The sequence below is a fragment of the Glycine soja genome, chromosome 5 (genome assembly GCF_004193775.1).
Source record: "Glycine soja cultivar W05 chromosome 5, ASM419377v2, whole genome shotgun sequence".
Taxonomy (NCBI): domain Eukaryota; kingdom Viridiplantae; phylum Streptophyta; class Magnoliopsida; order Fabales; family Fabaceae; genus Glycine; species Glycine soja.
This window is the reverse complement of record NC_041006.1, coordinates 35,959,007-35,971,351: the sequence shown is the minus strand read 5'-3', so window position 1 is coordinate 35,971,351 and position 12,345 is coordinate 35,959,007. Positions and strand designations below refer to the sequence as shown.

Below are 12,345 nucleotides of genomic sequence, written 5' to 3'. Positions count from 1 at the left end.
CAAATCATGAGCATTTATAGTAAGGCAAATGACTCAGTTTTTAAACAAATAAATGGGAAGTATTGATCTTGGACAAAAGAAAATGATCATGGGAAGTTACAATTAAGTATTGAGCAGATATGTTGATATTTTTGTTATATTTAGGATAAGTTAAGGTGGGCTAGGTGCAATTACGAAAATTAAATTTCAGATGAAGTTTAATTTGGGTGATACTCTGGCTTTTACACTGATTTAATATTTTGTTGATCTGTATCTACTAGTCAATATTTGATTAAAAGAATGGTGATACCAGCTTTTGATGATATAGAAAATTCATGAAATAATATGCAATAAACAATGCAAGCCAGCCTTGGAGGAGGTGCAAATTTTGTACACAGTTAACTGAATTCTTGACATAATGTAAGCCTTCATGTGGAAATCATGAGTGCAGAACAGTTACCCCTATTACCAGAGATTAGCCACAATTTTACTCTATCGGTAGCACTTTTGTCCTATACCTTCTTCTGCCTTTGTTATTGAATGGAACTAATTGGCCAATGTTTCGAAGCGAGATATACAGTATGTGGAGATTAAGATGGCACAGGACACACCACTGAAGATGGAATTCAATCTAAACTTGTTCAATAAACTTTTAGCTTTTGTCTAATTTTTAATGATAGTTTGGCCCTCTGTCTCGTTTCTTTTTTCCTTCTACTTTTTTGAAAAAACTAACATGATTTGGCAGCAACTAGTTAGTATCAGCTGATACAGATAGCTCAGCCTCAAGCACAGTTGGTAAAATCAAAATGGGGGAGTAACTTGGAGTGACATCCAACTGAAAACCAAACACCTGCTTTGACTGTGATTTATTTTAGGATATAGATATAGAAGATTACTCTAGAGTTAGTACAGGTTACAACCGCTGAAGTAACTCTGAACGTTTACGGCGATGCGATGGCGTTCCACTTTTCAACGTTTCCCCTGTTTTAGCTTGGACGGAATCTGATATGAATATTTTTTTACCAAGCATATTGGCATTTGGGAGGCTTCAAAAATAGATATTTTATAAAATCTATGCATATTTAAACAACAACGTTACATGCACACTTACTGCCTTGGTATTCATGGACGGAAAATGAGAAGGAAGCAAGGAATGTTTGTTACAATAGCCTCCACCAAGCTGTGTTTATCCTAAATATTTCCATATGCTTCTGCCATGATTAATACTACAAGCGATGTCCAACCAGTAAATGGATGTGCCCCTTTTCCCTTACCCTTCGTCTGTTCGTACTGTTCCCACAAAAATCCCGTCTGTTGATAATTGCGCACTATATTTCTGCAGTAAAGAGAAAATATATTATCTAAAAAAACAACCAATAACTTTAAACAGGATTTCAATCGTACTGAATAAAGTGAATACCTAATTAAATTGCTTCTCAATTCTTCGTAGATGGCTTTAGCTTTCTCCTGATATGGCCCATTCTCTACAAGACTCAACCCAAAGATTAGTTTCAGAAAGAGGAAGGTACAAAATATAGTGGGAATATTTGCAGATATTTTGCCTTGGCCAGTCCATATTACCTTTGGAGTAATGGTGGAGTGCTGAAAGAATTCTGTAATTCATGTTTATCCAAACTGGGCCTCTCCAGTATGGAGGGTCATGCTCTGTGTTGTGTTTCATGTACAAGGAACTGTGTAATAAGAAAAATTATTTTTGGTTCACTATAATCTGACATATGCTGAATAATGTCACTCAATTAAATCCATTAAAAAATGCATTAGAGCATAGGCTGCAGACCTTGTTTTGGCAAGAGAACGTAATCCATAGTTGGTCCATAAGAGGCTGCGATTTGAAATGAGTTCAAGCTGCTTTTCCAGAATCCGTGATCCCTGAATGAAACAGTAATATTAAAATAAACATCTGTGAACTGAAATCATTCAAGCAACGAATAAATTCTCAATTCCTTGCACAAAAAAACATGTTAATGAGAATTAATGCACATCACTTACAGATGGAATGATCCTTCCCATGAACGGGAATAAACTAACATAACCAATGTGAGGAACCAATCTCAATACAGGCATATCCATAACATCCCGGAGAAGTTGGCGAGTAGCATAATTTTGTCCATCCTCCAGTTCTTTCCATTTAAGTTGAACCTATCATGGTTATGTAAAGAAAATCTCATTCTCAGTCATGAATAGGGAACCCATGTATTGGTAATCTTGCAACAGTATGCATAAATAATACTAAACACAAATAACTATACACTCTACCTTCTCTGTATGATTTCCAAAATCAAAGTAAGCACCATATGCATCATCAAAATGCATCTGTATAGACATCAAGAACAAATTAGGCATACACACAATTATTGTAGCAAATAACTATTAAAAGTCAACTGCATAGTTTGCTTTCAATTTTTTATTTATTAAAAATCATTTAAAAACAAAAGGAAACTTAGATTATCATTATTTTCTCCATGTCAAACACCATATGTTATCCATGATAAACACACAGAATCTTCCCTGGAACAATTGCCGCCAATAGATAGGAAACATAGTTGGAAATTTCAATTGTCAAGAGAAAACTTGAAAAAAAGATTCCATGTTAATGCAGTGTGTTCATAATCAAAGGTTTTTATACATAAAAGAAATTCACATTCCTCAATAATTCCATAATAATGAACTAGGAGAAGGCCTAGATGAGAATCCCCCACAAGGATGAGCCTCATTTTCTAAGAAAAGTCAAGCAAAAAGAAAAACCCAGGAATGTGAGTTTTCTAAATAAAAAAAGTTTTCTTTCCCATAAAACAGTAATTTGCTTTCCATGTTTAAAATTCAACTTATTCTATAACTGTATGTGCTAAGAAAGTTTTCTTTTCTCTTAGTTCCCCCTTTTTATTTCTCTCCTCATTATCTTTGCTATTTTGCTCCTGTTCCAGTGCTGCATCACCAAGCAGGGATGCACCACCACCACAAATTACAAGGTGTGGAACAGCTCTAAATAAAGGGAGATGAGGAGCATAGGTGCAATACCTGGTTCAGTAACTCAAAATCCAATAGCAATTTCACAGTAGAACCATAATCCTGCATTGTTTCATTCAATATGTCAATTAAATTAGGGGATTAATCTGCTGCCAACAATTACCCTACCAGTAATTTATTTTTCAAATTATACCATTCCAGGTTTGCTTTCCATATCCAACAACTCTTGAATGGAATGCATACAGTCTGCTGCAAGTAACATCCAACATCTAAGATCCAAGTGGCGTTCATCTTCACTTGGGTGTGAAGCTCGTGGATAATCATCCAAACCAGAGGACAGTGTCTGAAAATGCCAGAGATAATGTCTGTTAGGAGCAAGGGTCATCATTAGGGGTAAGGAAAGCTTTGTCAAAATTGACCAACATAAACACCGCAACTGTGTTATGTGATCCTAGGATGTAATAGATCAAAGAACAACTAACAACAAGTGAGAATTCAGGATTCAAACTCATTCAGTGCCCATGTTTATGGCTTTCTAGTTTCTAGTAGCAACAGAGAAAGCCATCCAAGAGACTCATTTTATTTTCAGGAAAAAAAATGTGTCCTATTGTATTCTTGGAGTACCATCAAAGAAATGGAACACCAACAGCCTAAAATGGCAAGAAATCTAGAGCAACTGTGTTTGCATCTCTATGCTTAATTAGGTTTTTGGCCTCTGTTGTAGTAGCTATTTATCAATGAATGTGGTTGCCTTAACATTAACTCCTTATAAAGCCATGACAATAATGGTAAAGTCAATCTACTGAAATACCTATATAGTATATAGTTCGGATTAAAATTGTAGACAAGTGCTGAAGTTAAAAAGTATACTGAGGATGCATATTAGAACCTTAGGATTTACTTCACGCATTGTCCTATCGTCCCGTCCGTGCCAATAGTAGCTGCCCATCTGTTTCCCTTTATTAAAAAGTGATGATAACAATGATAATAAAAGGGTCAAAAAGAAGCAACCTATTTCTAGTGCTCAAGCAGACAGCACATGCAATAGTATATACCTGACTGAGTTGTATTGAACCAATGGAACCATGCTTCCAATCGAACAAACGCACGTTCCAGGAATAGAGAGATCTCACTTCTATCCATTGCAGTAAATTCATTATTCTTCACGCCATTAATTATATCTACAGAAACAGATTTTTAACCTAATTCAAAATCACCAAATTAACGTTTAAGTGATATTTATAGATATAATAATGTACTTCATATAAATTGTCACTGTTTCCATAAATTTATTACTCAGAATCATCTAATGTATCATCAAATCCAGATCAGTTATGCATAATTCCTAATTTAAATCAAGAATGTGCAAAAGGAGTTACATGGATATGTTACCACAGAAGAGGCAAAAAATAACCAAGCAGGAAGTTATTAATTATCATCCCTCAATAAAATGGAAAAACTGCCACATGCAGCCTGGAGTCCTGGACTCAAGGGTCAAGCTATGACTTGCTTGAACTAAATTATTGTAACCTATTTATAACAAGGAGAAAAGAAAAGGAACATTAGCATATACCATTCAATGCTAAAAACAGAGTTGGAGGATTTCCATTAGTTGGATGCTGAGGCACAAATTCCTCTGGGACCCGACTGCAAGTACAGAAGAACCTATATGTCAATAGGAAAGCTAAAAACTTTAAATTTACTGCAATTATTTGAACAAAATGTTTAGTAATACACCTCAGTGCTTCAGCCCCCAAAATTTGTTCACGCGGTATCCATCCATCAACATTCATCAAATCCAACCAATGCCCAATGATATCCAACGAAATATGAATATCCCAACGCCTGGTTAATGTGCACAAGTGCAAATAAAGAATATGTATACATCACGAGTAATTTATTTGTTAATTAATCCAGGTAAGTCTTGTGCAGTCAACAACAACAACAACAATAATAATACTAGAGGTGGTGGTAATGAAGGATATTATTAGAACAAAAAAACTAACCAGATTATAAGTTGATGAAAACCTTCATCCCATAAAAATCCTCTTGGAAAGAAAGATCGACTTGGTACAGCTGTGTAAAGCTCAGCAGACCAATACGACATATAACTGACATGTTCTCTAAGCTGCAAAGGAAACCAACCCACTGCATATCTATCCAAGTTCTAAATTGCTGACAGCTAATTAAAAGAACAAAAGTTGGCAATATCAAGATGTAAAAAGGAAAACTTAAGTCACTGACAGCAATTAATTGAAGAGTACCAAATTACACTGTTAGGGAGAGAAATATATGAGGAAATGAGACAAACAGAAAATTAATACAAACCTAGCTACTGACACAGGATTTCTTTTCCAGCCTAAAAAGATAGACAAATGCTTCACAACATCTAATCTAACTAAACTTCTACGATGAACCAGAGAATGACCACCTATCAAGAAGAAATTTTACAAAACGGTGGTTCTACACAAGGCAATGATTGTGCTTAAGAATACTGCCTTCGCTAGCAAAATGATTGTAATGGTTTCATTTAGAGTCAGATTCTCAATTCCCTAGCAAAGGGTAGGATTCAAAGGAATGGGGAATGAGAAGCATACAGTCAATGCAACTCAGAAATCCTTGAATACTTATGTTACGAAGTTACGCTTCTTTCATTTCTTTGTTTTTCTTCCGATGTGGAGATCATTCTTGCTACAGAATTTCTGAGGATTCCAGCTGGGGATCACCCATTTCCTATTTCTTTGCTTTCTACTTTTTTTTATAAAGCAAACCATTTTCCTATTTCTTATCCCAGTCAACTACTGATGCAGGAGCTTTTTCAGATTCAAATTTCTTATTGGTTTAAGTCTTCTAATTCTAAATCCATTGATAGTTACAATGATTTAGACTTCAGACTAAATATTTCCACTTCACTCAATCTCTGGTTGTTCAAAAATTATTATTTTATTCCATTTTGAAGTCTAAGATCTACTCTAAGGATTGATATGGTGATAGTGATACCATAAGTTGCAGGTAACACATGATCAAAATCTCTACTATTGAGTCACATGTCCGGCAGTTAGATATTTGTGGTGTAAGCTTTGATAATATTGGCGAATTGTGAATTTGTACAAAGAGCTTAGAACATTTTCTCCAATTAGAGGGTTCTAGGAGAAGGGATAGGAAGGGAAAGGCAACTTGGCAGTGTACAATGTATGCTGTTAATAGGTGATTATGGTTAGTGAGAGATGCGAGAAATGCAAGGATACATTTTTTTATGTTGGTTTTATGATAAAATAGTTTTACTCTTTTTAGCAACTTAACGGTGTTCAGATAATATTAATTTCAAAGTCAAATCTTTATTGATCTGCAGCATGGTTTGCTAGTTAATTAGCTTGTCTAGGTTTTCAGTAAGCATTAATTCATTTATGGATGCAACTGAAGAAATTTTTAATTTGGCTAGAATCCTCTTTGTTGGTTAGCAATCCTCTGTTCTCGTATTTCTTTTTCTCGTCTCTAAAATCTCCTCTTTATCAACAGAAAATCAAACACAAGAAACAAAGTTTTCACATTTATGATAATCACATGTCAAGTTATGCACTATTAAGGGGTGGCATACACTTCAATAAGGACTATAAAAAACAAAATAAAGTAACTTACATTAAGGATTCTTGAAAGAGCAATCTTTGACTGGCCATAGAAGTAGCCGATTCCACCTAATAAGTTTCCAACAGCAGCCTTACCAACAGATAAGGCTTCGGAATCCACCTGGAAATCCACTACTATGATAAATAATTTATTTCCATCAAGGATAAGCTTCTAAACAAATTTACTCAAGCAAATGAAATTTGAGAGATCCAGAACACATCAAAAGACAAAACAAGAAGAATAAGGGTTGTTTTGGTAAACAACTTAATATAAGGGCTTCTTGAATAAGTATTTATCATGTAAGCACTTGTATAGTTTTTACAATCAAAGAGGAAATGGGTTTAAACTATTTTCATATAAGTTGTAAGGATGTTTTCATAATATTTTGGAGAAGTTACTAAAATAAGCTAAAAATAACTTATGAAGATAACACAAGTTGTTTTCATATGCTTTCCAAAACACTTACACAAGTGCTATATCATAAGATAAATCCAAATAAGTAGTAAGTTCTTCCAAACATACCCTAAGTAATTGAATTTGAGAGAATAAAAAAAAAAAAAGAAGACAAAGGACAATAAAATTAGTACCTTCTCGGCCAAATTGAAAATCTTCTCAAACTTCTCATCAAATTCTTGTTCTTTATATTTCAGTTTATTGGACAGTGAGGTACCTAACAATGAGCAAAATAACAAATAAACAATTACACAATAGCATGTAGCATCCTAATGCCAATTAGATTAAAATAGTCTCTACAAATTCGGTAAAGAGTAGCCTAGTTCTCTTTAAAATATATAATATTTAATATTTAAACAAGAAAACATCCTAAGAGAAAGAGACAAACCGAAAGCCTTTGAAAGCAAAGTAAAACATATCTTCCAAATTTCAGCCATTAGATTAATTAATACAATTAGCCACACAATTTATAAAGCCCAACAATGTACATCAATATGAGAAGCAAGTTTCCAAATCAATGAGCAAGTCGACAACTCCTACAACAATGTAAAGGACTAGATTTTTTCCTCCTTTTTGATGAAAGCACGCAAACATACATGCCAGATTTTGTACAAACATTATAAAGAAGCCGATGAAAACCTGTAAGCATACTGACACGCTCTTCTTCTCTAGAAGTTTCCAAATCAGTTCCAGAGATTAGTACAATATCTGTTGTGAAAGGAAATCCACCAATAATCTGCAGCACAAATAAAAAATTGAGAAGCACATATGAAGTGAAACCGTAAGGAAAGATGTTTTCAAGAGTAGTTGGAGAGTGGTTGTGTGTGTGAGTGAGCAAGAGAATGAGACTCGTAAAGATTAAAAAAGTTAAATGGGTATTACAAAGTGTACATGGTCTATTTACCTGAAAAACTAATACATTTGGAGAATCATCTAATGAGTCAGATAGCTGCAGTCGAGCATGCTTTTGTATCTACTAAAACATGTACATAAAGCAAATATATCAAGGGAAAACCCAAAAAAAACAAAAATCCATAACCACATATTCTTGCATTTACATGAAAATTATATATCATCAGATAAATTGAATTGAACTGAAATACCCTAACCTACTTGTGATGCAAGATTTTCCTCTACGAGATCAGACAAATTGTGAAAGTGAGGTGTGCGAAATCCAGCATAATGCAGCTGCAAATCATCCTGAAAAATATTAAGCATAAGAAAATGAATAGCAGGTTACTACCAGGCATAATATAACAGATAATCAAGAGATAACAATTTCTACATTAGGGCAAGAGAGGAATGATTTAAATGGGTTATTTATCGATCAAAGGAAAAAGGAGGACTGGGAATTTTATCTAGGTAGTTAAAATATTAAATAATGGCAATACATGTTTGCTACAAAATGGGGACACTCATTGGTTTATCATATTCTTAAACTATTTCAAAGACTGAAACAGGAATTGTGGGTGCTTCTTTAAGGAAGTGTAAGTCAATCACAAGCAGTAAACCATAAAATCTATACAAAAAAATGTCCAATGGTAGTACAAGTAACAGAATCTTGAATGTTCAATCATTACCTTTGATTTCAAATGTAGTTGCCAATCTCCAATATCTGCTCCAGAGCCAGATGCAAGCAAAGAATCCTCATGAATGTTCAAGTTTTCTCTACTTACATCTAGGGCATTACCAGCTTCATCAGCCAAATAGAAAAAGAGCTGGGCACCACTCCCAAATTCCTCATTCCACTTGGACCTGAGGTTCAACCACAAGAATAAAGGCAATCAATAGATGAAAGTCACTGAATAGAGCAATTCTAAGAAATGTAGACTCATAAAGGGAAACAATAAGAAAGATCTGCAGGAAAATTAAGATCAAAGTTATTACTTATTAGGTTATGTTATAATTAATTCAGGAAATAAGTCAATCCAAAAGCTAACTTAAAATTAACAAGGATGCCATGAGTATCTCTAACTTCAACAAACTGGCTAGCATCTACTTAGCAATAAAGAAAAACTACAAACAAAATTATTCTGTCGCAGTACATATATGAAAGTGATTTGAAGTTGATAACATCACTCACTTATCAATTTGCACATTAATTCGAACTGCCCAATCTCCACCATAACCACTGCCTTCCTCTTTTGATTTTAAAAACCCAGTAGTCAAGGTCATGCCATGGTCAACCAGCACTTGATGTCCAAAATCACGTCCATTGTGCCTTGTCCAACCATAAGTACTTAGGTCATCCTCATGTCGGCAAAAATGCCGCAAGTGGTATTTGCCATCCTTCACACCAATCCACATTAATCCAGCCATCAAAGATTTTGGAGTCCTGAAATAGAAACACCACCAACACCACCCAAAAAAAAAGCAAGTGAGAATGCTTGCATGCTGAGTCAAATATCGTCGACATCGGTATCCTAAACACAATCTAAGCCAAAATTTGGGCACACCACTTTCTGTGTGATGCACAATTTGCAGGCATAAATCATTCAAATTACACACAACTCGAAATATATACAGACCCTGCACCATCAACAACAGTATAAGGCTATAAGCCTTAACCACCAAAATAGTCTCTTACTTTGATAATTCCATTTCAGCGCAAACAAAACAAAGCTGAGTCTGCTTATACCTTGTGGTTTCATCGATCAATAAACAAAAAAAAAACACACCTCAAGCACACACACATATATATATATATATAGGGGGCATATCAGCCGAGTCTGCTGTTTAATCCTCTCACCTCTCATAATAAAACACTCCTCTCACCTGATATGCTCCCTATATATATATTCCAAAATAAATACACATGAATTGTGCTTCAGAAACGGTAACATACCTGGCGCGAATTCCGAGATACACGTGAGGACGATAAGTTCCCCAATACAAACTCTCCTTGTGCTCACCTTCAAACTGCAACAGCACCAACCAAGTCATTCTTCTTTCTTTCTTCTTCCTTCACGCACGCTAATATGGTCGAATTCTCAAAACTGAAAAAAAAATGGAGAAAGTTGAAAGTTGACCTGAGGAAGGTCCATTATCTTTGGCGCGGGAAATGGCGTGACGGCGCGAGGAAGCTTCGGTTCCGTTACGGAATTGGAGAGGTGGTGGATCATAAACCAGATGATGAAGAATGCGACGAAGCAGATACCGAGCAGCACTTTGAGATTGGCATTGTTGTATATCGGAATGGAGCTTCCGTATCTGCTTCTCTCTCTTTGTCGATTGAACGGAGGCCTCTTTTGTCGTCGAGAATCGGCGTCGGCGTCGGCATCGGATCTCGCTCTGCTCCGAACGGTACTTCTTCCACTTCCAGTCATTTTTGGCGGATCAGAGATTCACGCCACCGCATGCATAGGGATTTGGAGTTCGATTGGAGGGAGTGTTTGCGTAGCAGAGGTTTCGGTGTTAATTGGGGATTTCGCAGTGTAACGTAGCAGTGGAGTATCAGAAGGAAGGAGACGAGTGACTTGACCGATTATCGAGGGTCTGAATTTTGGACTAACCTGGCCCAAATTCAACCTTATTTGGGAACTGCTTTGGGCACCCAAGTTATTGCTGGTACACCAGCAGTTTCCCAAATTGCCAAAACTGTCATTATAATCATTTTGAGTTATAAATAGCATATTCTTTTTTTCATTTCTGCAGTGCTTTTTTGTTTTCGGAAAACCTCACTCCGTAACTGAAATTTGCTTTCGTTACTTTTCGTTGGTACGCGTTTGTTATCGTCGGTGGTGCACATGCTTTGTTAAGGATATACGGTGAAGTTTGGTAGTTGTTTAGTATGTTTTAAATAATATTGCCAAATCAATATTTATAAAATTGTTAAAACTATTGCCAATATATGAAAAAAATAATTTCTATAACATGTTAAAAAATAAATAAATAAATAAAATTATTTTTAAAAGAATACATATGACAAACACAAATCATCAATCCATATAAGTTTGTTTTTTTTTAATTAATTTTTAATTTTTTAATTACTTTTAAAAAAATAATTAAAAAATTAAAAAAAACTCATACGGATCATCAATCCGTATGAGTCATATGGATTACGAATCCATATAACTCATATTGATAAACAATCCGTATGATTTTTTATAAAAAATAATTTTTAGTTTTTAAAATATTTTTAAAAAAAATAATTACAAATTTTAAAATTAATTTTTTTAAAAAAAAAACTTATACGGCCGTATGAGTCATATCACTCATAAGAATCATCAATCCGTATGAGTTTTTTTGTAAAACTAATTTTAAATTTTTTAATTTTTGAAAATAATTATAAATTAAAAAAATCATACGGATTGATGATCTGTATGAGTTATTTTTAAAAAAAATTAATTTTTATTTTTTTTATTTTTAAAAATAATTAAAAATTAAAAAAGAACTCATACGAAAAATAATTAAAAATTTAGAGAAAAAAAGAACTCATACGGATTGATGATCTGTATAATTTATACGAATTTTCAATCCATATGACTCATATGAATCATCAATTCATATGAGTTTTTTTTTAAATTAATTTTTAATTTTTTTAAAAAAAATAATTAAAAATTATAAAAAAATTCATGCGAATTCATGATCCATATGAGACATACAGATTTTCGATCTATATGATTCATACTGATTGTTGATCCGTATTTAAAGAAAAGGTGAAGGGCATTTTAGCCCTTTCACCTATGTTGCTGGTGTCCCAGCAAAAATATGGGTGCCCAAAGTAACTCCCATCTTATTTTAGTAAAGGCCCAAATGTGGCGGGTTCTAAATTCAAACTTTTGAACCCAAATGGGTGGGAACCTTGTTACATTTATTAGCCATTGAATATGTGAAAGAAATCTTTCAACTTGAGTAAAAGAAGTCATGTGCCTTCTATACACAGACATCAGTCCTACAGTATAAGAGACGAAGAGTGGGATGAAACAACGGAGAACCCTACGTTTAAATGGCCAAAGCTTATGGAATTGTAGTTCTAGCAGTCGTTCACAAGTGGCCAAACCAAACAATGAATGAATAAGATAATATAAGTGGGTACGTATACAACAAAAACAGTAAAAATAATATATTATCGTTATAAAAAAATATAATGTATTATTCCTTCCCTCATTCCTTTGTTATAATGTACGTATTAAATTTATCAATTATTTATACTATTATTTTAAAATTATTTTTTTATCTCTATCCACTTAACTTAATTGTTTCTTATACATATTTAAAGAAAAAAAATAATTAAATAAAAATATAGAAGAAAAAAATAATTAATATATCTAAAAATTTTAAAAAAAATCTTATAAA

At 33.9% G+C, this 12,345-nt stretch overlaps 1 protein-coding gene across 1 annotated transcript; it reads right to left on the bottom strand.

Moving 5' to 3' along the window:
- Nucleotides 1-815: 815 nt before the first annotated feature.
- On the bottom strand, nucleotides 816-10,550 carry LOC114412821 (mannosyl-oligosaccharide glucosidase GCS1-like). The gene is made up of 22 exons (XM_028376885.1): nucleotides 10,077-10,550; nucleotides 9,893-9,966; nucleotides 9,131-9,382; nucleotides 8,628-8,802; nucleotides 8,161-8,247; nucleotides 7,952-8,020; nucleotides 7,687-7,783; nucleotides 7,182-7,264; nucleotides 6,607-6,714; nucleotides 4,974-5,095; nucleotides 4,705-4,812; nucleotides 4,541-4,614; nucleotides 4,023-4,148; nucleotides 3,857-3,924; nucleotides 3,161-3,310; nucleotides 3,019-3,069; nucleotides 2,257-2,313; nucleotides 1,990-2,139; nucleotides 1,778-1,869; nucleotides 1,561-1,670; nucleotides 1,400-1,463; nucleotides 816-1,315 (listed from the first exon to the last, which is right to left on the bottom strand). Exons 1-22 carry the CDS (start codon nucleotides 10,371-10,373, stop codon nucleotides 1,171-1,173), a joined length of 2,559 nt encoding a protein of 852 aa, XP_028232686.1. The 5' UTR covers nucleotides 10,374-10,550; the 3' UTR covers nucleotides 816-1,170.
- Between the last annotated feature and the right edge of the window lie 1,795 nt (nucleotides 10,551-12,345).